This window comes from Daktulosphaira vitifoliae, unplaced genomic scaffold (assembly GCF_025091365.1).
Source record: "Daktulosphaira vitifoliae isolate Bord-2020 unplaced genomic scaffold, ASM2509136v1 Scaffold_2, whole genome shotgun sequence".
Taxonomy (NCBI): domain Eukaryota; kingdom Metazoa; phylum Arthropoda; class Insecta; order Hemiptera; family Phylloxeridae; genus Daktulosphaira; species Daktulosphaira vitifoliae.
Window position 1 is genome coordinate 10,160,946 of NW_026099573.1, and position 27,516 is coordinate 10,188,461.

The 27,516-nt window shown below is 31.3% G+C and overlaps 1 protein-coding gene across 1 annotated transcript; it reads left to right on the top strand.

Annotated features, from left to right (window-relative positions):
* Positions 1–1,830: 1,830 nt before the first annotated feature.
* On the top strand, positions 1,831–24,123 carry LOC126898676 (uncharacterized). The gene is made up of 5 exons (XM_050672955.1): positions 1,831–1,931; positions 2,042–2,109; positions 2,174–2,228; positions 19,420–20,649; positions 21,984–24,123. The coding sequence occupies exons 2-5, from the start codon at positions 2,104–2,106 to the stop codon at positions 23,474–23,476; spliced, it is 2,784 nt and encodes a 927-aa protein (XP_050528912.1). The 5' UTR covers positions 1,831–1,931; positions 2,042–2,103; the 3' UTR covers positions 23,477–24,123.
* The last annotated feature ends 3,393 nt before the right edge of the window (positions 24,124–27,516 follow it).

Here is a 27,516-nt window from a genome sequence, read left to right on the forward strand (position 1 = left end):
GAGTTCAAAAATAACCTTTAAAATAGAATCTAAAAAATACCACTTGTATCCTTTGAAAAAAAAAAAAATTTGAAAAGTAGTATATAATACATTATATTATATATATTTTTTTAAATCGGACCATTTCTCTATATACGGGGGAGTTCAAATCTAAAAAATGTATATAGAAAGTAGAACTTTTTCAACTTGACTTTTGAAAGTGTTCCGGAAAGTCTGACACTTTAGTATGTATCTTAAATTAAAGCTTATGGAATATACTTTATTGTAGAAAAAAAAAATTTCGGACTTTATTTTGTCTTCATGGTGAAAACAGACATCAAAGTTAAAAAAAAAAATACGTTTTTTATAAAAAATTCTGTTTTATATTTTTAACTGTATAATGGTATAACTTTTTAAAAAATGTATGGATCAATATACATTTTTGTATAGATGCATGATGTCTTAGCCTTTTATTGGGTATATTTTTTTTATAAATATGACCCTTTACCTGCCTACAAGGGGGGATTTAAAATGACAACTTTTTCACAAAAAATTAAATGATTCAACTTAACTTTTGAAAGTGTTCCGGAAAGTATGAAACTTTTATAGACATCTTAAATTGAAGCTAATGTAATGTCTTTATTATAGAAAAAAATAATTTCGGACTTTATTTGTCTTCATCCTGAAAATAGCTACCGAATGCTATTTTTCTGTGAAAATACTGGATTTTATTATTTACATTTTACATCAATACAATTTTTTTATGAGAAATAATATTTATATCCCTCTTTTATTCGACTTATTTTATCTTAATCAGGATAGAAATAAGGAAATAGCACATCATGTAGCTTTTGGAATAATCCACCAATTTTTTAAAACTAAACACTATCTAAAGATTTGCATTGAAGCGTTTTTTATGATAATGATTTTAATCACTGTCAGATATCATTATACTTGACCTAACTATGCAATGTCACCACAATAAATTTGTAATTTTTTTGGAAATTTCCCCCATTTACGGATAACGAGGGAAATTTTTTCAATTTTCTAGGGTAATGTCTTCGACTAGTTACGATTTGTGATCTTTTGACGTATCGTTGAAAGAAATCGGTTCGGAGAGAGCTGAGAAAAAATGGTAACAAACACAAAAAAAAACACATCATAGTAAAATTAATATCTTCTCAGCTTCGCATCGAAGCTAATATTTATATTCATAAAGAAATTTGTTCAAATACTTTTTTGTCTTATGAGTATGATTTCTCACAGAGGATTAATCTTTTAGAAAAAGAATTAATTCACTTTGTACTGAGATGGAAAACTCACACGATAAAAATGTGCTGCACAAGAAGAAAATGTAAGTTTTTTATTTCTATTATTTAAGACATAATAAATAAAATATAACCAATAGAAGGCTGTAAATTTAAGATTAATTACCAATAAACATTAATAAGAGTAAATTTTTTAAATAATATTATAATGAAAATAATTTTTCTTGAACCTTTGTCATTAAATCTATCTAATAAATACAGTTCATAAAATAATATCTGAAAAATAAGAGTTGTACAAACATAAAAGCATAAATACAAATTATACACATTTTCTGTTACCAACATAAACATAAATAAAAACTGAAAATGCTCCTTAAGAGTGATATTAAAGATTATTTTACTTATTATTTTTAGATTTCTACAATATTAAATTAGGGCAGAACTTCAATTTTAATCGTACAAGATGCATTTAATTGTTTAATTTAATTATTATTTAATTAACCTTAAAAAATCGGTGTTTCCAAACTTATTAAATGCCCTGTATATATACATTCACACAAATGTATACTTGTATTTGTATTAATAATTCGTCATATTTTACTAAATTAAGTATGTGTTAACGTCAATTTCAATTTGGCTAGCTTTTTCTACATGAAAATGAATGAAGTAGACTAAAATAATTAAGTAAATTATAAAGTATATTTATGTAGAATAATATTTTTAAATTAAAAATTATAAAAAAATAATTAATTATGACGTTTATTTTATATATATATATTCACCTATTCAATAAGCAATAAGCAATTTGTCAATAGTTATTCAGAATATAACACAAGTAAAAAAACGACGAATCAAAATGAAGGTGAGTAATTCACTTTATATGAATTACTCGATTAAATTTAAAAGGTTATTTTATTTTTGTTTAGCATTGGCAATTAATACATTTTTTGATAATAATTACCTGTTTGATATTTAATGAAGGTAAATTCGATTTAACATTATTTATACATATTAAGTTAATCAAATATATTTCTAAATTGGTATAGAATATCTGAAATACATTCTAAAGATAATTTTGTTCAGTTAACCCTTAATAAGTAGGTTTCATTGTTTTGAAAACTTCCATACATTTAGAAAAAAAATTGGATTTTCAAGTAACAGTAGACTTGACAATAGTGAAATAAATTATTGTAATATTTATCAAATTACCAAGGTAGGTTGCATTACCCCTGTCTTCCCTTGTCAAATAGATGTTTTCTTAAATTTTTTTCGTTTATCTCTTTACTATATTGACTTACTAATAATGTTTATATTAAATTGTAAATTTTTTTTTGATATTTGACATTGAATAATAAAAAAAACAGGAATCTCTAAAAATCCAAATTATACACGTCACGAAGTTCTAGTATAAAAAATTTTTTATGCGTTATTACTTGTAATTTTTGATAATTTAAAAAGTATTTTTGTTAATTTTTTTGATAATGAAATACATTTTCGACACTATTAGCTCTAATTCAGTAAAACATTTTTTAACAAATTATTCTATATTTACTTTAAATAGTAAATAGAATGTATTATATGTATGAAAAAAAAATTGCTTCACTTTTCATAATCTACTACATAATCTAACACTTCGAACAAATTCGGTGGAATACACATTTTGTATACTTGACGGTAATAATGCACGTTAGATTTCTGAGACGACTTAATGTTATGATAAACATAAATACATTTACATTTCGAAGGAAACACATCAGTTGAGACTAGGAAAACAATATAATGCATAGGTGACGGAATAATGATGAATGCGAAAAAGATTTCGGGAATTAAGTTATGGACACACACTAGTCATAAGCTTTGCGAAGTTAAAAGGATAAGATTTGAAATCAGTGCAAAAACTTGGTTAAGTAAAATATATTTTGGTCTGAGCTGATTAAAAAAATGTTTCAAAAAAAAAAAAAAATTTTTTTTGTAGTTTCATTTTTAAAATTAAGGGATTTTTTTAAATATTTGGTAACTCTAAATTCAATTTAATTAAAATCGTGTTCTTTTGGATAGGTATTGATAATTAAAATTGGTCCGGTGAAAGCTGAGAATTTTTCTTATTTTTGCATGGAAACTAAAAAAAAAAATAAAACCCAGCACAGGGGGTTCGCGGCACAGTGGTGACGTGGCATAGTTGGATCAAGTATAATGATATCTGACAGTGATTAAAATCACTGTCAAAAATAAACGCTTCAATGCAAATCTTTAGATAGTGTTTAATTTTAAAAAAATTGGTGTTTTATTCCAAAAGCTACTTGATCTGCTGGTTCCTTATTAATATCTCGATTAAGATAAAGTATGTCGAATGAAAAAGGGTTTATTAAAAAATATTATTTCTCATAAAAAAATTGTGTGGATCCATAAACTTTTCAATAAGTTATAGCATTATAGAGTTAAATATAATATAAATAATAAAATCGAGAATTTTCACACAAAAATAGCATTCGATAGCCATTTTCACCATGAAGAAAAGTCCAGAGGTCAATTTTTTTTTTTTTAAATTAAAGTACATTACATTAGCTTTAATTAATGATATATATAAAAGTGTCAGACCTTCCGGAACATTTTCAAAAGTTATGTTGAAAAAGTAAATTTGTTGTGAAAAAGTTGTCATTTCAAATCTCTCCTTGTGGGCAGGTTAAGTGTCAGATTTACAAAAAAAATATACCAAATGATAAGTAAAGACATCAAGCATCTATATAAAAAAAAATTATATTGATATGTTCATTTTTGAAAAAGTTAGAGCATTATTAAGTTAAAAATATAAAAAAAAATTATTTTACAAAAATCGTAATTTTTTATTAACTTTGATGTCAACTTTCACCACGAAGACAAGTCCAGAGGTCAAATTTTTTTTTTTCAAATTAAAGTATATTACATAAGCTTTAATTTAAGATATATATAAAAGTGTCAGACCTTCCGGAACATTTTCAAAAGTTAAGTTGAAAAAGTTAAATTTTTGTGAAAAAGTTGTCATTTTAAATCCCCCCCTGTGGGCAGGTTCTAGAGTCAAATTTATAAAATAAATATACCAAATGATAGGTAAAGACATCAATCATCTATAAAAAAAAAATTATATTGATATGTTCATTTTTGAAAAAGTTACGGCAGTTTTTAGTAAAAAAAATTAAAAAAATTTCGAAAATTAGCGATTTTTAAATTTGTAATTTTTTTGGAAGTTTCCCCCCTTAACGGGGAACGAGGGAAATTTTTTCAATTTTGAAGGGTAATGTCTTCGACTAGATACGATTTGTGATCTTTTGACGTATCGTTGAAAGAAATCCGTTCGGTGAGAGCTGAGAAAAAGTGGTAACAGACACAAAAAAACACATCATAGTAAAACCAATACCTTCTCAGCTTCGCATCAAAGCTAAAACAATCGAAGTGTTAAAAATATATACTTAATTAAGTGTATTAGAAAAATTTATTTTAATTGTAAAAATCCATTGCTAAATTCAGGTGAAACTCCAAAACATTTCATTTAGAAATAATTTATATAGTAACATGTTACCAAACAATTTGGAATATTATAAAATGGCAGAAATAATTAAATAATTTTAGTATAAATAAAAATACTATGATAAATATTAATTTATCATATATTATATTTATCATATATTTTGACACGCAGTTGGTTCAGTGGTAAGAATAATATAATAAAAAGCAGTCGATGCTAAAGTTTGTGGTTGACATGTTGAATCGTTTATGTTAACAATTCTACAATATTTTTTTAATGTTATAAAAAAAAGAAAAATTGAGCGTATAACAAAGAAAATTGAAACTAGATAATAAAGTAAGGTGGTATCACTGTCGTTTATGCGTCGAGGCGTTGAAAGGTCGCATGAACCTAAGTGGTTTTCGTGGTATCACAAAGATGACTGATAAACCTATTAATGTGGTGGGTATTCGACGCTAGAAATTTGTTGAACTTTACACCACGACGATAACGCGTGAGTGTAACGGTCCGGTGTAGAGTGGTGCAGTGGCTTTGAAGGAGCAGCAAGACTGTAGAGATGGAAAGTTTAGTTCATTTCTGTGAATAGTTCATTAGTTCATAGTTCATTCAAGTGAATAGTTCAAATGAACTATTCTTAAGTTCACTAATTTTATTGATCATGCTGATATTGTTTGGCAATGAACTATTCATTTTATCAATATTAGTATAGCAGTACACAGTTCAGTTGTAGTTCACACTACTTATGGGCGATTAAGTTATAAACTAACCCTTAACCTGAACATCATAAACTAAGAAAAAATTATTATCAATACCCTCATGGCTCATGTTATCATTATCACCTAATGCAAGGTAGATATACCAGTAGTCCTAAGTTAAATCAGAAATCTGATCTAATATTTGTACATAGTATGAATTTATTTTATTGTTAAACAGTTAAAAACCGTGTAACATTTTAACAATATAATTTATTTGTTATCTATTTGTAAACAGCTATTAACCATTTACAGTATTTCGAACAACGAACCACAGAGAATTTTTAAAGAAGTTCGCGAAATATTTCATTTATACATTGCTACCAATTTTTTTCGTACTGTGAACTGTTAAGTTACAGATACTGAAACAGTTCAGAATAGTTCATCTAAGTGAATAGTTCAAATGAACTATTCGTTCACGAACTTAACATCTCTACAAGACTGTACGGTGTCACACGGGTGACAACGCTGTGGCCGTGTCAATTTAAAAGACGCAGTATTTCCGGAACATTTTCAAAAGTTAAGTATAAAAAGTTGTCTGGTGAAGTTATTCATTATTCTAATATGAAAAGGAAGATTTTTAATGTGATTTTTTGGAGTGGTAGAGTAGAACAAAACCAAGCTGTTTCATGTATAGATTTAGTTAGGAGATTTACAGCTTCATCTTTCTCGTTGACTGAATTTAAGCTAAGTTTATGATTGATTTGGTTTTCAAGGGTAAATCTGAATTTGTTCCAGTCCATTTAGCTTTGGATAAGGCTGGGTTATTTTGGTTATTTTGGTTAATTCGATTATTTATTATTTATTAGTATCAATAGTTAGTAAGACTTATGATTTTTCAGAGCATATATCGTTTAAATTAGTTATCAAGGTGTATAGACTATTTGGTATTTTAGACTCAAAAAAATCAAAAATTTCTAGTATTTTTCTGGTTGAGGTAGGCCATTAAATGAATGAGTGAGGAGTATGCAACAATAACGTGATTTGCCACTTGCATAACGACTAGCTATAGTAGCAAGGTCGCTACCACCTAGGCGTGGTGTTACACCTATCAGATATGATTACCAGACTATTGGTGGAATTTAATTTTAAATTAATTAATAGTTTAATTTAAGTTAATATATCATTATATGTATAAATAATTATAACACCTCGTGGTTTATTAACTACAACTATGATAATTGAAGTTGTAAGTGGTTGATATGGAAAACATACCGTAGCCCGTGTCTAGATTAAGGAACATGGATAAAGTACACGCGAGTACTTAAGTTACTCGTGCAATAAAATAAATATTACAGTTAAAATTAATAAGGAAATTTAATTTAATTGTTAAAAAACCCAGCACAAACAGGTGGCGGCATAGTTGGGTCCAGTATTTAATAGTAGATTAAAATCACTATCATAAAAAACGCTTCGATCAAATTTGTAGATAGTGTTTAATTTTAAAAAAATAATGGATTATTCCAAAAGCTACATGATCTCTTATTTCATTATTAATATTCTGATTACAAGTTTTATGATTTAATATTTTATGTGTAATATATGAATAAATAAATAAATATATATATATTAATAATATATAAATATAAATAATACTTATCTTAAAAAAAATATAATGATTCATACATTTTCAAAAAGTTATAGCATTATAAAATAAAAAATATAAAAAGAATTTTTTTACAAAAATCGTATTTTTTTATTAACTTTGATGTCTGTTTTCACCATTAAGACAAAATAAAGTCCGAAATTTTTTTTTTTAATATTAAAGTATATTACATTAGCTTTAATTAATGATATATATAAAAGTGTCAGATTTTCCGGAACACTTTTATAAACTAAGTTGAAAAAGTTTATTTTTTGTGAAAAAGTAGTCATTTTGAATCCCCTCCTGTAGGCATGTAAAGGGTCAGCTTTATAAAAAAAATATATAAAATAATAATTAAAGACATTATGCATCTAAAAAAAATATTACATTTATTTAGTCATTTTTGATAAAGTTATGGCTGTTATAAATAAAAAAAATTGAAAAATTTTCGTAAATTAGCGATTTATGAATTTGTAATATTTTTGAAAATTTCCCCTATTTACGGGTAACGAGGGTAATTTTTTCAATTTTTGGGGATAATATTTTAGACCAGATACGATTTGTGATCTTTTGACGTATTGTTGAAAGATATCGGTTTGATGAGAGCTGAGAAAAAGTAGTAACAGACACACACACACACACACAAAAAAAACATCATAGTAAAACTAATACCTCTCAAGTTTGCATCGAAGCTAAAATAGAAATTTTTTTAGCTGACAATTAAACAAATACTAGCATAGATAATTACTCGTAGCAGCTTCTCTTGTTGTGCCTTCATCTCAGGGACAACCATTTTCATGAGCATATTTTAGTCAGTCTAAATGCCCATTTGCTGCTGCCCCCCTAATGGTACCTTCAACCCAATCACATCCGCATTTACGGGCATATTCTAAGCAATTTGACTTGCCATGCAAAGCTGCTGCAGCTATTGTATCTTCGTCCCAAATACATCCCTTTCCATGAGCATATTTCAAGCAGCCTAAACAGCCGTTTGCTGCAGCAGCTTTAGTTGTACCCTTATCCCAAATACATCCATTTTTGTGGGCATATTTTAAACATTCAAAATAACCACTTGCGGCAGCAGCTCGAGTAGTGCCTTCATCCCAAACACATCCATTTTCGTGGGCATACTTCAAACAATCGAAACAACCACTTGCAGTAGCATCACGCAGAGTTCCTTCGTCCCATGTATATCCATTTTTATGAATATATTTTATAACGTCTAGATTACCCTTTACAAATGCTTTTTTCATGATATTTTGATTCCATTTACTGCCATTTTCATAAGCATATTTCAAGCATACTAAATTACCGCTACAAGCAGCTGCATAAATTGTGCTTTCATTCCATGCACATTTATTTTCATGTGCATATTTTAAAATATTTAAATGACCTCTTTTGGCAGCAACATGAGGTGTACTTTCGTTCCATGGACATCCATTATTATGTGCATATTCTAGGTATTTTATATGACCATAATATGCGGTTAATCTTGTTATGTTTTCATCCCACGGACATGCAATTTCATGTAAATATTTAAAATTTTTTAAATTACCATTTATGGCAGCCATATGATATATTTTTTTATTACACTTATATCCATTATTAAGGACATATTTTAAAATTTCTAGATCGCCTCTTATAATAGCACTTTTCACGATGTTATGTTGATTCCATTTACAGCCATTTTCAAAAGCATATTTTAATAACTCCAAGTTTCCCTTTTCTGCAGCTTTTCACGTCGTATCATCATCAAATTGGTATGTTTGACTATCATCCGAATTTTTATATTGAATTGCTAAATAAACAGAATTATTAATCAACAGAGACATATCAATTACAATTTTTGATTTTAGATTTATTGATAAATTAAATTGGTTTTAAGGTTATGCGCGAATTATAATTTTTTTTACTGTTAGTTTTATTTTAGTCATGTCACCTTTTTCGACTAGTTATAAATGGCACAAATGGTATAAATGAATATATCGTTATTAAAAAAAAACATGATATATTTTCTATAAAAATATAAAGTTGAAGCATTTTGTAATTAAAAAGACAAAAAATTACTCTCAATGTAATATTACTTTAATGATCTGGGTCTTTTAATCGGAACACTTATGGTAATAGAGTTATTTTTCATTATATTAGTGCTTATTAAATGCATATAGTTGGGTACAAAATGTTATTTGAATAAATTTTTATCCTAATGATATGTGTAGGCGTTACCAATTGTGTTAAATAGATCCCCTAACTTTGGACATAAAATTAAATTATTTCAAAATATTAAAAATAATTTATTAAAATTTTTAATAATATATCTAAGTGATATATTTATTCATACAATTTTTTATGCGAACTTTATTGATTGTAAATAATTAACAATACTCATAAATTATACTATTCATTATAAAATAGTAATGATTTTAATAATATTTTATTTAGATTATTCCTTTTTTTAAGAAAAACTAATGATAAGACCACATTATGTGATTATATCTCATATTATTATTGTAACGCCGACTAGGCTTATATCATTAACACAGTGACACACATATTACTACAAGAGGGCAGACTGCACACATAAACACTTTTGCAATCCACGGCCAATGTGCCATAATAATATATCCTTAACGACAGTTGACATTTTACCATTATCGCGACCATTGCTCTTGTCTTTATTTAACTTAACTTATCTACCACGTATATAGTGTGTGTGTGTGTGTCGCCGTCAGCTCCCTGTTGGATTATATCATCTCTAAGTGTCCAGCAGGTTGTACTATTTGTTTAATATATCTTACTGAATAAATATTTATATCGTTGTTAACCAAGAGTGTTATATATATATATTGTAGTGCGACCCTTGGTAGTTCCTCTAAGGGAATATAAATTAAATAGGAAACCTCAGTACCTAAGGTAAATATAGCCTAGCCAGCTATCCCCCGTTGGTCCTTTAGAATACTGTTGACGGGCATTTAGGCTCAACCCCTAAATAGCGACGTAACACTAATAAATTGATTTTTATTAATATTTAGAAATAAAACAATTACATTGAAACACACGATGTGTAACTCTATTAAATTTATATTTTTAATTGACAAACAAGGTAAATTTAATGAAATATAATTTTCTTTGAAAAACACTAATTTATAATAATTAAAAAAAAATGTATTCGGATAATTTTGAAAAAGTTTTATTCAAACTATAGTTCATCGATTAAGATAAATTGTACAAATTTAAATAAAATTATTTATATGAAATTTTGCTTAACATTGAGTCGTTTTAGTAACTTTAAAATATACATTCAATTTTATTTGACATGGTCTAACACAAAAAAGTTTCACATATGGATGAAGTTATAGCGTAATCCTTATAATTAATTAATTAAAACCATATAGTAAAATATATTAATATGAATAAAAAATCACAATGGAGTGCCAATTATAGGAACATATACAACATACTTAAGTAAAATGTTTTACAAACAAAATTTTAATAAAAAACATAAAACATGAAAATTAATGAATTATTTATAATCAGTCTTAATAATACTCAACCTTAACATCAGGCAGCAATGGATGGCATGACGAGATGACATTAACATTAGTCGGCTGGCAGAGGAACAACCTTGACCACTGGTCGTGTAACTATTCCCACTTGAGTTCTAAGCTGAACTACCCTAACTACCCCATCTTGCCCAGGATGGGTACTAATTATGCGACCCAGTCGCTATTGTAAAGGAGGGGTATGATCCTCTTTAATGATAACCATATCATTCACCTTTAAATTAGGAGTATCCATCCCCCATTTACTTCTAAGCTGCAGAGTGTTGAGATATTCGTGAGACCACTGTCGCCAAAATGATTGATGGCACTGTCGAAGCAGTGTCCATCGTTTAATCAAACCAACAGAACTTTTACTAACATCAAGCTCAGGGACAGCTAATAAAGGTTCACCTATTAGAAAATGCCCAGGAGTGAGACACTGTAAATCATGGGGGTCACTAGACAGAGGTAATAGAGGCCTAGAATTTAATATTGACTCTATGCGTATAATGATGGTAGTAAACTCTTCATAAGAAAAAACATGATTACCCATACATTTAAACAATAAAGATTTTGCGGACTTCACTGCTGCTTCCCAGATACCACCAAAGTGCGGGGCATTTGGAGGATTAAAATGCCAAACACTAGGAACTGCCTTGGCCAATGCTGCACGATTCTTCTCAGAGCTAACTATCATCTTCAACTGACGTTCAGCACCAACAAAATTTGTTCCATTGTCTGAATAAATGTCTGATGGATAACCTCGACGTCCAACGAAGCGATCAAGTGCTGCAAGAAAAGCTTCAGTCGATAGTTCAGTAACCACTTCAATATGCACTGCTTTTACACTCATGCAAACAAATATAGCAATATAAATTTTGAACAAACGTGACTTACGAAGGCTGGTTTCTTTCATAGAAAATGGTCCAGCATAATCAATGCCGACATGACTAAAAGGTCTACTCTGTTGTACGCGGCATGCAGGGAGATCACCCATCTTAGGTTGAACGTTAGTAGCTGACATTCTAATACACACTACACATTTTGATATAAGTCTACGAATGACCTGTTTAATTGAAATAATCCAAAATCGGCGGGAAATCATAGATATCAATAGTTTACCTCCAGAATGACAAGTAATTTCATGCCAATAACGACACAATAAGAACGCCAAGTGCGATTCTTTTGCCAACAAAATAGGGTGTTTTCTAGAATGACTAATATTAGCATGTCTTATACGACCTCCAACTCGTATAACTCCAGACTCGTCTAAAAAAGGTGCTATTTTAGATAAATAACGGTTTTTGATTGACAATTGATTGTGCAATTCTTGGATTAACTGAGCAAAATAGTATCTTTGAGAAACCTTAACCAATGCCATGAGTGCCTCTTCTAATTCCTTTTGACTCAAGATCGCCGATGAATAATGATGACCATTGCAACGTTTGTAAAATCGCAAAATCCAAGCCATCCTACGAATAGATTGAGTATAAGATGACCACTGAACTAACCACTCCTCTTCTGATTGTGCAACTAACACCACAGTGGTACTCTGAACTACTTCTGGTAATTCTGCAACATTAATACAAGGAAAAGTACATTCCCATTGAGCTGACGGACATCTTAAAAACTCGGGACCCTGCCAATACAAAGAACAAAATACTAACTCAGAGGGCAACATTCCACGGGATGCACAATCTGCTGGGTTCATCTGAGTCGGCACATATAACCAAATACATTCAGGTACTAAGGACCGGACTTGTCCAATTCGGTTTGTGACAAAAATTTTAAATTTAACTTGAGGCGTTGTTAACCAAGAGAGAACTATAGTAGAATCAGTCCAAGCAAATATTTCCTTGATTACAAACCGATCACTCAAAATTGTCTTCCATCTAGCCAGCCAACGAGCCAATAATGCAGCTGCACATAACTCAAGCCGTGGGACTGACATAGACTTTATAGGAGCTAATTTCGTCTTACCTCCAAGAAAATATACATGCACAATACTATCATCGTCCACCACACGTAGGTAGGCAAGAGCCGCATAACCTTTCAATGACGCATCACTAAAACCAAGTAGTTGGACACGGGCATTAGGTGGTGCAATAATTGAACGAGGAATTTTGACATCTGAAAAAGACGGTAATTGACTGACAAAGGATAACCATTGACGTTGAATCTCCGCTGGTAGAGCATCGTCCCAGCCACATTTCTCCTTCCACAACAGCTGCATAATTGATTTCGCCAAAAAAATACTGGGGGCGAGAAAACCCAACGGGTCAAATAGTCGAGCGACTGACGAAAGCACTCCACGTTTTGTCATGATATTTTCAGACAGCTTGGTAATATAAGAAAATTCATCTTTTACCGGATTCCATACCATTCCAAGGATATTCAACAGTCCAGGAACCTCTTCTGCAAACTCGGTGGCTCCGAGAGTTCTATCTTCTTTAGGAATCTGGTTACTTAAAACTGAACAATTAGTCGCCCATTTCTTCAACTCAAACCCAACTTGACCCAAAACCGCGGTGAGATCTCGCTGCAGGTTGAGTACTTCTTCTAAACTATCCGCTCCAGAGCATATGTCATCAACATATGTATGAGCACGGAGAGCAAGCTGAACAGCAGGAAATTCAATAGCCTTATTGGCAACTTCGTGGAGCACACGAATGGCCAAATAAGGGGCACTTGTCACACCATAAGTTACTGTTGATAATTCAAATTCTTTAAGATCACATTCTGGTGAATCACGCCACAGGATATGTTGGAAACTTTGATGCTCAGGCAACACATTAATCTGACGATACATTTTACAGATATCGGATGAAAACACATACTTATAGGTTCGGAATAGAGCCAACACATTGACAATATCAGATTGTAACTTAGGACCTGGAAATAAGCAATCATTAAGTGAATATCCACTTGGTGCACGTGCTGACGCATCAAAAACAACTCTTAGCCTTATATCCTGACCGTCCAGTCCGGGTTTGACAACCGCGTGATGTGGTATATAGTAGTCACCAACTTTAGAAGTCTCATGCATGTGACCAAGCGATTCATACTCACGCATAAAGGACCGATAAGCTTCAGCTAACGTTTCATTTGAACACAAACGTTTCTCTAAATTTTCAAAACGTTTCAATGCCATCTTGCGAGAACCTTTCAACAGAGACTTGGAATTAGAATGACGAAAAGGCAAAGGAACACAATAACGCCCACAATCGTCAATGTTCATATTTTTCTGAATAATGGCCTCACAGTTATCGTCTTCAGTCACAGGAGGACCACAGGTTTCAGGTTCTTCAACCTCCCAAAATCGAGAGACCAATTCTTCCAATGACACTGACAAAGAAGCCACACAAACTTGCGGTGCATTCAAATTACTTGCTACACCAACAGAGCCAATTATCACCCATCCAAAAATGGAACTAAAAGCTGCAGGTAAAGAAATGCCCAAAGATACTTGCTTACCATCCATGACAAGCGGATACACATCAGCACCTAATAAAACATCTATACTGGAACTAACATCAAAAGTTGGATCAGCTAAGGCAAGATGTTCAACACGTTTCTTCATATCAACAGGTATGGGACGTCTAGGAATATCACAGGTAATAGATGGTAAAATCCAGGCTTGCACTGAAATAGATGGATCATCTGAGTGCCTAGGAGTGACATCACACTTCAAAATACCTTGTACTTGTGGAACCGATACTCCAGCCAATCCATTAACAGGAGCTGTCCACTTAGCCACATGCAGACCTAACCGCTTGGCACATGCTGCTGTCATAGCGCTTATTTGTGACGCTGAATCAATAAGGATGCGAACTTGATGTGCTATACCATACTGATCACGTATGTGACCTAAAGCCGTTCCTAATAATACTTCATGTGTGTTAATTATTGATGACACTGTAGATAAAGCTACAGGCATGTCTTCCCTTTCAGTCTCTTTACTGAAATGCAATAAAGTGTGATGTTTCTGACCACATTGAGCACACCGGTCAGTACTTAGACAACGATCAGTCCAATGATTAATGCCCAGACAATTAAAACACAATTTCTTTTTCCGAACAATAGTCTGACGGTCCTTTAAAGACATGGATGGAAGCCGAGAACAAGAAGAACTAATATGCGATCCAGAGCAGACAGAACATACTGATTTATGCACTTCGTTGGATTTAGCAGCTACAAACGACACACGCCCAACATATTCTTTCTTTGGCTTAGAAAATTGTTTACGCTGGTCAACTTTAGCTCCTACGATATCGTATCGCCCACCTGCATTTTCTAGTACACGTATTCTTTCTCGTATGAACATAAACAGACTCTCTACATCAGGGAAGTTTTCAATATTGGTTGCCTCAAAAAGTTTTCTACTACTAAGAGGTAGACACCTCACAGCTAATGTGAATAAAATAAATTCACCAACATCAGGAATAGACAATGATCTTAATAAAGAAATATTGTCTTCAAACAATTCAACATAATCATTCAACGATGAAACATTCTCTTGAGCCAACGGAGATGCACTTATTAATTTCTCCACCAATAAATTAGCTAATTGACGTGGCTTATTATATTTTGCCTCAAGTGCATTCCAAGCTAGTTTGTAGCAGTCCGGTGACATGTGAAAGCTCTTAATAACATTTAACGCTTCACCACTAACACAACCACATAAATAATAATATTTTTCATCATTGGACAAACTAGTATTGTTGTATATTTGGGTAAGAAATCGGCCACTAAAGGAAGGCCAATCGATGAACTTACCCGAAAACATGGGAAGTGGAATTTTTGGAAGTTTGTTATTCTTGAAAGATTGGCCAGGGAATAAAGTCACCATTGAATCACCATCATCAGTGTTTCCATTAGTAGCATTACCATTACTCTCATTAAACTTCGCCATTAAAGCGGATATCTCACTCACCATATCAAATACTTCACTTTCCAATTCAGTTGGAAAATTACTACTCTCATTTAAAATAACTAGAGCATCTAATACTAAATCATTTTGTGCTTGAAAGGCCTTCCACAAATCATCAACACCATGAGCCATAGCCACAAATTTGGTCACCAAGTTAGGCTGTGATACCGCATTAACAACTACCTNACCGCACTAACTCCTACCTCCAAGATTGACCTTATGCCTTTAATAGCCACAGTTCGCTTTAGGGTAGCTCTATCCCTAGCTTGCAAATTAGGGTCAGCCATAATAATAAATTTAATTTAATAATGCCCAAATTAAAACAGACTAAAATATTTATAATTAAAAAAATTTTAAATTGCTCAAAAGAATGAGAGAAAAATCAAATCCAGGAGACCATAAATAATTACAAAAAAACAATTTATTGTATCATAGTTTTCAAACCCAGAATAAATAAAATAAAAATACCTTATATTAATCATCAATATTGTTCCTCGGTCCACTCGACCAGTAACGCCGCCCGCAGTCAACCACACGCTCTGCTACCAAAATGAAAGGGGCACTGGGCTCACAAGGCCTTAACTGGTAAAANTGAAAGGGCTACTGGGCTCACAAGGCCTTAACTGGTAAAAGAACAGAAACAATTTTTCCTATAATGACAGATGAATATTAATAAAAAAATATATTATAACATTAAACTATACATAATCTTAACAGTTAATAAACATTTAACAACATTTATATTTAATTTCTCAAGGAATATATTAAATGACTTAAATCTCAATTCACCAAAATTATAAATGTATATAAATATAGATATAGATATAATATATTATTATAACTTGCCAATAGAAAAGAACAAGTTATTTACATCAATAAATACTTATACATAAGTGGCTGAGGAACACATTTATGGTTTGACTTCTTTTATTTAATTTAGCAATTTTTACTTGAGATGATGTTGCTGTGAGGCACACACATTCCGACATAAATGAGCAACCACAATTGGCCGAGAACAAAATCCACACAACGGGATTATTCAGAAGAACATATTTCTTCTAGACACATGTATCTGAGTAGCCCACAATTGGCTTAGACCAAAAATTCCACATAAAAGGATTTATTCAGAAGAACCTTTTTCTTCTAGACACATGTAGATTCATAACCATAAAAAAAAAGGTATCAGTCTTTTATCACAAAAGGACAACATGAAAAATGTGATAGCCTTCCACAGTGTCGCCCTATTCTGCGGCGCGAACAGTAGTTAAATGCTATAGTTTTTGCGCGAATGACAATCTAAGATTACCAGGAGGGGAATTTACTGCTGTCATCAGTGATCTGTGCGCACGAAATAACGCGTATCATTATTACAACTATTAATAAATCTGTTACTGTAGATTCTGATGGTCGATAACCAAACTGACTATTATTTAAAATTAAAGAAAATATATTGAGATGAAAATTTAGTTTTCATTAACTTGTCTAATAATTTTAGGTGGAATACATATTTTGTATATAGGACGGTAATAACGCACGTTGGATTTCTGGGACGACTTAATGATATGATAAACATAAATACAATTCCATTTCGTAGGAAACACACCAGTTAATAGATGGAAGGAAAAAAAAATTCCATACATTTTTTTCCTATTTTATTTGAAATTTAAAAAAAAATTATAAATTATTGTTTCAGCTCGTTATTAAAATTTTAACGTTAACCTTTAGCATTGTCTGATTTATGTGTTAACATACGTGTTTTCTAAAGCATACTATATTTTAAAATTTTTGTCATCAGGAGAAATAATAGTATTGATAGATATTTTTCTTTTGAATAATGTATTTTTAACATATGACAGCAAAGTATAAATACAAATTTTTGGTTTTAATTTTATAATACAGTAAAAATAAATTTTAATCAGTGAAACCAAAAATTTACTATCATCAAACAACAGTTATTGTGTTTTTATCATTAGTGGGGACTGTTCTCTGGTACAAGCCTGTTATTACACCTATCCCGTCCATCATTGGTCTAATCAAGAACCATCTTTGACTGTCTAGAATGTGAAAAGAGGGCTACCACCCTCTGTAATTAGTAAAGTTCAGGAAATAGAAGAATTTATAAATGATTATTACTAATTAAATTTATAAATTTAAAAACTGACGAGACATAATAACTATACTAATGCTACATGAATTTATCTCATAATTTTACATAAAATATTCATTGTTTGCTAAAATTTGAGGAATTTTTCTTAAATACTGTGCTGTAGAGCTAATATTTATGTCTATTTTAATTTGTCAAAATTTTCACCATTTTTAGTGGCACTTTTTCTTAGATTTAATTATAATATTTCCCAACTTCCAAAAGCAAAAAATGATTTTTATTAATTACATTTTTAAAAAATAAAATATTTAATTTATAGATTATACTTATATATTTTATGGATATTAAATTGTATGCTATTTTCTTGTATAAGAAATCTATTATATGATATAAAACTTTTAATGTTAGCCACTCAATTTCTTTGAAATTAAAATTATTTTTGGCATATTTTAGTCTCATATATTTTTTAAATTATCAGTTCTTACTTACTTTTAATGAATTCATCCTTTATACTTTATAATGGGGTCAACTTTTAACTCAGTATTTTAGAAATGATTACAATTCTAAAATATACACTGATGTAAATTTCTGGGTATTACAATATTAATCATTAAATATTTTCCAACCGCACCTTTCCTCCCTTTAATGTACTAAAATATTAATATCTCTTAAAGTACTAGTCCAGAAGTCGTTGCCAAACGGTCATTTTCTTCACTAGATCATTTTTTATTTTATAAGCTTATTAAATATGTATGTTGCTACTTAAAAATATAAAGTTGATACCCTTTAATTTATAAAGGATGAATATAAGTATATGTTAAAATCAGAAAATAGTGATACCAGAATCCTAAACTGTTAATATAATATTCATATAATATATATTATTCATATAGCAATATGTTCATGATCTTTTCATATCTGAAAATGATCCAGAAAGCTCAATATACTATAATGAACACATAAATTATTCAATATGAGAATAGATTAACATCATCAATAACTTAATGTAACCAATTTGATTAGGGAGAAATTAATGTTATCATATATTGTAATATCTTTTATTAAAAGTAATATCTTTATAATGAATGTAACATCTTTTAATTTAACACATTTTTATGATTATATAATAAAATGATCATTAATCAATATACATAATAATTTTTAGGTTATATACAGTGTTTCCATTTACAGTAGACAGAATATATCATATATTTAATGTTTTGGGTATTTTTAAGAGTTAAATCTCTTTAAAAATGTACTCGGTTACCATCACCATCCCCTAAAAAAATATATAAAAAATTAGTAAACACATACAACATTTGCCTTTGTTATTGTAAAATCATGAACTTATATAGTTCGTTATTCATATAGGAAATGATTCTCAATAAGTTAAGTAAATTTCTATTACAAAATATTTAAATATATACTTGTTAAATTATTATTTACTAATATAAACTTTTTTATAATATAATTAGATAAAAACTAGGTTCGTGATTGTTCATTAAATTTCTAATAACCGATTTGGATTGAATTCGTAAATTTATTGTTTAACTAATAAATTCACTAGTTTTACATTAAATTTATTAAAGCAGCAATAGACATAATTATAGATCTCAAGTCATAGATTAATTTTTGTAAGATAAAAAAAATAAAAATAATATTTTATATTAAACTGCCACTCTCATAATTAGATATTATTTAGTAATTTAAATAAAATTAAAAAAATCAAAGATTAATTCATTATTGTAATTGTTTAGGGATTGTAAAAAAATATTCGGATGACAAAAAAATTTGTCCATTTAAAAAAGGCACGACGAGTAACGCTGCTTCAATTGGTGACATAGAAACATTAAAATTAGCTTACGAGAGTGGATGTCAATGGGATAAAAATACAACAGAGAAAGCTGCTGCAAATGGGCATTTAAAATGTTTAAAATACGTCTATGAAAATGGAGGTAAATGGGATAAAAAAACTACAAAGGCTGCTGCTGCTAATGGACACTTAAAATGTTTAAAATATGCTCATGAAAATGGCTGTAAATGGGATAAAAAAACCACAAAGGCTGCTGCTGCTAATGGACATTTAAAATGTTTACAATACGCACATGAAAACGGATGCAAATGGGACAATGGTACGACTAAAAATGCTGCAGAAGGCGGACATTTAGACTGTTTAATATATGCTCATGAAAAAGGATGCAAATGGGATGAAGAAACGACTGAAGTTTCTGCAAAAGGCGGTCATTTAAATTGCTTAATATATGCTTATAAAAACGGATGTCCGTGGAATGTATCGACAGCAAAAGCAGCAGCAAATTATGGTAATTTAAAAAACTTAAAATACGTTCATGAAAACGGATGTAGATGGAATTCAAAGACTACAATGGCTGCTGCTTTAAATGGGCATTTGAATTGCTTAAAATATGCTCATGAAAATGGTTGCGCGTGGGATTATCTAACGACTAGAGCTGCTGCGGAAGGCGGTCATTTAGACTGCTTATTATATGCTCATGAAAATGGATGCCCATGGAATGTATGGACAGCAGAAGCAGCTGCAAAGTATGGTAATTTAGAAAACTTAAAGTACGTTCATGAAAACGGATGTGAATGGGATCGGAAAACCACAAAGGCCGCTGCCGAATATGGGCATTTGGAATGCTTAAAATATGCTCATAAACATGGCTGTAAATGGGACAAAACTACAACAGCTGCTGCGGCTCAAAAAGGCAATTTGGAATGTTTAAAATACGCTTACGAAAACAAGTGTCCCTGGGATAAAGAAACTACTATCGCTGCTACTTTAGGAGGTAATTTAGATTGTTTAAAGTATGCACGTGAAAATGGATGTGAATGGCATAATGAAGTAACGCAAGTAGCTGCTTCTAAAGGTTATTTAAATATTTTAAAATATGCTCATGAAAATGAATACGATTGGGCTGAAGGTACAATGGTTTCAGCTGCCAAGAATGGTAATTTAGAATGCTTAATACCACCTTGATCAAAAAGTTCCCGGAATAACCATCGTTTGGCGCTCCCATTGTTCCGATTTGAGTTCTGTTTTTTTCATTAAGTTGGTACATCTGTTGTTAATATTTCCTCTAAATTTTAGCGCCATAGCTTGACATTTGCAAAAGTTACGTAGCCAAGAGTACATCTATCTCTTTGTGTGTTGGCGATTTTTTACAATTTTAGAAATGGATTTAAATTTGCAACAACGAACTTGTATTAAATTTTGTATAAAAAACGGATTTAATGGTGCGCGAACGTTGGAAATGTTGGAAAAGTGTTTTGGCAAAGATTCTCTAAAGAAAACGGTCGTTTATCAGTGGCACGAGCGGTTTAAAAGTGGTCGTGAATCAGTCATAGATGATGAACGCAGCGGCAGACCATCGGCATCGAAAACCGACGAAAACACTGAAAAAGTAAAAGAAATGTTGGTCAATAACCGCAAATTAACCATCAGAGAAATAGCGGAGGACTTGAGCATTGCCTATGGATCCGTCCAAGACATTTTGGTTAATGATTTGAGTTTCCGTCGTGTAGCAGCAAAGTTGGTGCCAAAAGACCTCAATTTCATGCAAAAAAGAGACCGTGTTGACGTCGCAAAATACATGATTTGCGAGGCTGAATCCGATACCACATTCATCAAAAGGATCATTACTGGAGACGAGGCGTGGGTTTATGAGTATGACACACAATCAAGACATCAGGCAAGTGAATGGCGTTCACCAAATGAGCCGAGACCAAAAAAACCACGTCGTTTTCAGTCAAAAAAGAAGGCTATGCTTACGGTTTTCATGGATTACAACGGTGTAGTACATCATGAATTTTTGCCAAAAGACCAGACAGTAAACAAAGAATATTATTTGGGCGTTATGAGACGTTTGCGTGAAGCAAATTGCCGAAAGAGACCAGAATTGTGGGCAGAAAACTCGTGGATTTTGCATCATGATAACGCACCGTCACATAGTGCCATCATTATTCGTAATTTTTTGACGAAAAATGCAACAAATACTATCCAACAGCCACCGAATTCACCTGATTTGGCTCCCTGTGACTTCTTTCTATTCAATCGAGTTAAAAAACCATTACGGGGAACGCGATTCAGCAGCCGAGAGGAAGTAATGGAAAAATCGCAGGAAGCACTGATGGACATACCAAAAACCGAGTATAAAAAATGTTTCGAGGATTGGATCAAGCGCTGGCATATGTGTGTTGCAGTCGATGGGGATTACTTTGAAGGGGACAATATAGATTTAGATGAATAAACTTGTATTTTTAATTTTCTGAATAAATTCCGGGAACTTTTTGATCAAGGTGGTATATGCTCACCGAAAGGGATGCCCGTGGGATGAAAAGACAACTAGTGCTGCTGCTTTTAATGGTAATCTAGAAATATTAAAATACATTCATGAAAACAATTGCGAATGGGATGTAGAAACATTATTAATAGCAGCTACCAATGGAAATTTAAATTGCTTAAAATATGCTTATGAACATGGATGCCACTATTGGGTCGAAGGTACGACGAGAGGGGCTGCTTCAAATGGACATTTAGACTGTCTGAAATATGCCTATAAAAACGGATGCGAATGGGATGAAGGAACGACTGAAGAGGCTGCAAGTGGCGGCCATTTGGAGTGCTTAATTTACGCTCATGAAAACAAATGCAAATGGGACAAGGGTACACTTGGTGTTGCTGCAGTAAATGGACATTTGGACTGCTTAAAATATGCTCATGAAAATGGATGCCCGTGGGATTACGAAACTACTAGACAAGCTTTAGTTTTTGGGAATTTAGACTGCTTAAAATATGCTCATGAAAATGGATGCCCGTGGGTTTACGAAACGACTAGACATGCTGTAGTTTTTGGGAATTTAGATTGCTTAAAATATATTCACGAAAACGGATGCGAATGGGTTTATCAAACGACTAAAATTGCTGCGCAAGGCGGTTATTTAGACTGCTTAATATACGCTCATGAAAACGGATGTCCATGGGATGTAGACACGACAACAGTTGCGGCAAGGTATGGTCATTTTGAATGCTTAAAATATGCTCATGAAAACGGATCTAAATGGGACGAAGCAATAACAGAATTAGCCGTTTCTAAAGGTGATTTAAAAATGTTAAAATATTGCTATGAAAATGGACGTCCAATGAATGCAGACATATATAGGATTGCTGTTTTTATTGGTAATGTACAAATATTAAAATATGCTCACGAAAACGGTTATAAATGGGATAAAAAAACAACAAGGATATTTGCTGCACACGGACATTTACAATGTTTAAAATACGCTCATGAAAAAGGTTACAAATGGGACGAAGGAACAATAGTTGCGGCAGCCGCGCATGGTAAACTACATTGCCTAAAATTTGCCCGTCAAAATGGATACGATTGGGTCGAAGGTACGACGAGAGGGGCTGCTTCGAATGGACATTTAGACTGTCTAAAATATGCCCATTACAATGGTTGTGGTTGGGATGAAGGGACAACAAGGGAAGCCGCCGCGAGCAGTTCCATTGACTGTTTAAAATTTGCTCATGAAAACGATTGTGAATGGGATGAAGGTACAATAGTTACAGCTGCTGCACGAGGTAATTTAGATTGCTTAAAATATGCTCACGAAAACGGGTGCGAGTGGGATGAAGGTACAACAAGACTGGCCGCTGCAAATGGTCAATTTCTTTGTTTGAAATATGCACACGAAAATAATTGTCCATGGAGTAGATATACCGCTAATGAAGCTTTATTTAACGGTCATGTTGATATCTTTCATTATGTTGTCATAAACGGTTGTCGCGATTAGTTTTTAATTGTAATTATTATTTTTTTCTTCTACTCATTTGTTTTGGTTATTTACATTATATTTTAAATAAATTAACTTATTAAAATTGTATAATTTTATTGATAGCATTTCTGAAATTTCATTTGCTTACAAGTCAAATATGTCGTCTAAAAGAGAATGCCCGAAGTTTTACACACACTAACATAATGTTTTCAACTGATTTTTATTGTATGGGATATTTTCATAAGATTTGACAATGGGCTTACGAATCTTTAATAATTTATATTTAATTAACAACACGTGCGTGTAAATTCAACAGGTGTATTAAAAATATCTTACTGACGTATGGTTTTTGTTAGATCATTTTTTAGGGTGATATAAATATTTTTTCTATGCAGTATTTAATCTCGTTACATATAATATGTTACTTTGAATAATATATGAAAATAAAAGCTACTTCAATGTTTTGTTAGTCGATAAATGTAATGTTCACTTTTTATGTTATTGTACATTTTTCATTGTAAACTAAAAACTTTTTTTGTAAATTTGAAAATGAATTAATAAAAATTTGTCATCTCAACCAAACATTACCTGATTTTCATCTTTAACTTGATTTAGGTTACAATATGTCAGACGTTTTGGAACATTTTAAATAATCTTCAAAAATATGTTCCTTTATATCTGGTTGTAAGTTAAAATTTGTAGAAATTTTTAAATTAATAAAAAAATATCTAACCTGTTAATTTTGACGGTTGCTTGATGTCGAGATATTTTTTTAAATATTAATACTTTGGATTTTTTTTTCTAACTTTGGGCATCGACAGATCCTACTAGAAAATCCATCTTCTCCACGCGGGCCCGCATTACATCACCTATACTGGACTCAACTATACCACGTCACCACTGTGCTGGTTGTTTTTGTCTATTATTAATTTTTCTCAGCACATTTTTTATGAAAATTAACTTTTTTTACTTAACTTTTGAAATTGTTCCGGAAGTACTGTGTCGTTTAAACATATATCAAATTAAAGCTTATGTCATATACTATAAAATGAAAAAAAAAATTGTCCCGTCGACTTATCTTCTTTAAGCGTTCAAAACTTGAAACATACTTATAAAAAGTAGAACTTTTTCAACCTAACTTTTGAAAATCTTCCGGAAATACTGCGTTCTTTAAACATATTTCAAATTAAAGCTTACAATAAATACTAAAATTTCAAAAAAAAAAAAATTAGACCCGGCACCTTTTCTTCTATAGGAAAATGGCCGTCGAATTGAACGAAAAATGTTATTTTATATGTAAAAATCGCTGTTTAACATGAAATATTTTAATACTTAAAACTGCCATAACTTTTTGAAAAATGAACAAATTAAAAAAACTTTTTATATTGAAATCTTAGATATTTTCTTTTCATTTGTTATAATTTTTTTGAAAATCTGACTAAACTTGCCAGCAAAAGGAATTCAAAAAATCAATTTTTGCACACAAGTTAATCTTTTTCAATGTAATTTTTGAAAATATTGACACTTTTATTTAATATTAAATTTTAATAAAAGATCATTACTTACATAATATAAGCTTTTAATAAAAGCTTATATTATATACTTTACTACGATAATATTTTTAATAGATTAAAAAAAAATAGTAAGTAACTAATGGTGAAGAAAATAGGGTAAAGTTTCAAAATTTGACTTGGATATTACTTGTATTGTAACATGTTGGGCCATGTACTGATCTCTGATGAAAATATAATTTAGACTGACGGTCGTTATAATTAATATTTAGTCACGAAATTAACATGTACAGTAGACTTGGTAACCCGAAGGTATTTTAACTTGGAAAATCCGTCTAAGTTGGTTATTCATAGGCTCAGATCTTTGACTACTTAGCACTCCAAGCAGAATTCACCAGTCTTATAAAATTTTGTAAAGAAAAATAAAACAATTTCTTAATTTTTTTAATTTGAGCACCCTTAGTTCAAAATATTATTTGTGTTTATGAGAGTGTTGTATAGACTTTCCTGGCACTCAATTAATTGACTGTTTGTTACGTGTGATAAACACTTTAGACGCAAGAAATTCTAAAACGGTTATCATTGAAAACTAACATAATTTAGTCGAAGAAAAACATTCGACTTCTTATTGAGACAGTTATCAACAACAGACGAATTGAAAAAATCATAAAATCCAAATTTTATAAATTTTTTTAATCAGAATTTTGACAGTTGTAAATAATATTGGAGGTTTAATTGATAAATAGTGATAAACTATAATAAATAACAGTTATTCAATTAGATTATTTTAAATTTAAATTTTTTCCGGAAAATTTTTTTTTATTTATCAAAATTTTTAGTGTAAAATTTCTTTTTGCTTAATGATTAGATGTATTTTAAATGATATTAAAAATGAAAAAATAAAATTTTAAGTAGTATTTTATTTGTAATTATATAAATCATACATAATTACTATGCTTCTATCTTTTTTTCAATTAGTATGCATTCACTTTTTGTTGAAATAATCATAAATATGACGATAGAGTAACGCTTGTATATGTTTGATCTTATAAAATACTATGTTTCTATTATTTTCTCGATGGGAAAATGCTGCCGGGTAACCGTCGTATTTCTCTATGTATAAATAAATTGTCTTTTCTTATTTTTATACGCAGTCACCAATTTACGCGCTAAAAAAATAAATGGTCGTGAAACTAACGAATTGCCCGTTGGCCAAGACTATCGGCGTGGCTCTGTTGGATGCAAAAGGCTCGATGGCGTCAATGGCAATGGTCAACTTGTACAAATCACAACACGTGGCAGATTTGGCTGTGCTAAGTGACCAATTAACGATCGATCGAGCTAATAACAATAAAAGTACCCGTGTGACTTGTCGATTCCGAAAGTTTACCAGCGACGTGTTCGTGCGAGACGTGCTGAAAGTAAGCGGCGGGATCGGTGGGCATGAGATTCGTTCGAATGATGTTTTAAAAACACCCATTTCGGTTTAGACCGCAGAGTAAAAAAATGTACTGAATTTTTTAACAGAGTAAAACTCTTTAAATATTACAACTGAAAATAAACGCTGTGCGTTGTGTGTTTTAGCAACAGACATTGTTACTGTTTTAAATAATTACATTGTGTTTCGTTATTTAGAATGCGGACGTCGTGGTGTTTTGCCCGGACAACGCGTGTCGGTCGACATCAGACAACAAACGCTCTGCTTTCGAGCGGAACGCCGGGCGAGTGGAAAAACTGGCGAGAGACATAGTAATGTTCAAGCCCGAAGTTTGGACCGTTGTAGCCACGCAACCCGTCAATTCTATGGTGTCGCTGGTGTCCGAAGTTTACCGGCGCGCCGGCACATACGACCCAAGAACCGTTTTCGGACTAATGACCACCGTCGAACTCAGAGCAAACACGTTGGTAGCGCGTGAGTTGGGCTGTGACCCCAAGTCTGTCGACGTGACTATCGTAGGCGGACACAGTGCCGAAACGTGCGTGCCTATTTTGTCTGGCAAATTGCCGGCATCGGACTACTCACCGGTAATATTTTATGGTTCACAGGCCGAGGTCACATCTAGAAATTTTGCGCTCCCCGGATATTACATTGTAAACAACGTTTCCCTTGCGCTTCCCTTATTGTATGTCCTCGATATTATCAATTAAAAACAGACAGTGTACAATTTTCACGTTACAGGCTGATGTTCGAAACGTGCTGAATAGAATTCGATCAGATGACGATTTTCAGAGTGACGTTCCAGATTTTGACGAAGGCATCCGACGCTTTGTAAAAAATATCGAGTAAAACGAATATACAAAGATTGCCACCATGACAAATAATAGGGTTATTTAAAGTAGAGTAAGGTAGTGAATTTTTTAAACTCTTTAAGTAAAATTAGTTTTAAAGTTTTTAAAGTACAGTTGAACCCATAGTGGATTATAATTATACAGATTTTCAAAAAGTAATATTGTTTGGAAAAATTAACCTGTCGTCGGAAAATTCTTATTTTTAATTATAATTACGTTTATAGAACTGTATTTTAGTATAGATATCAAACTTCCAGG

Coding starts and splice junctions, on each gene's coding strand:
- LOC126898676 (XM_050672955.1), top strand. Junction 2,229..19,419: donor CTGTTTGATATTTAATGAAG/GTAAATTCGATT, acceptor GTAATTGTTTAG/GGATTGTAAAAAAATATTCG. Junction 20,650..21,983: donor TGGTAATTTAGAATGCTTAA/TACCACCTTGAT, acceptor TGATCAAGGTGG/TATATGCTCACCGAAAGGGA.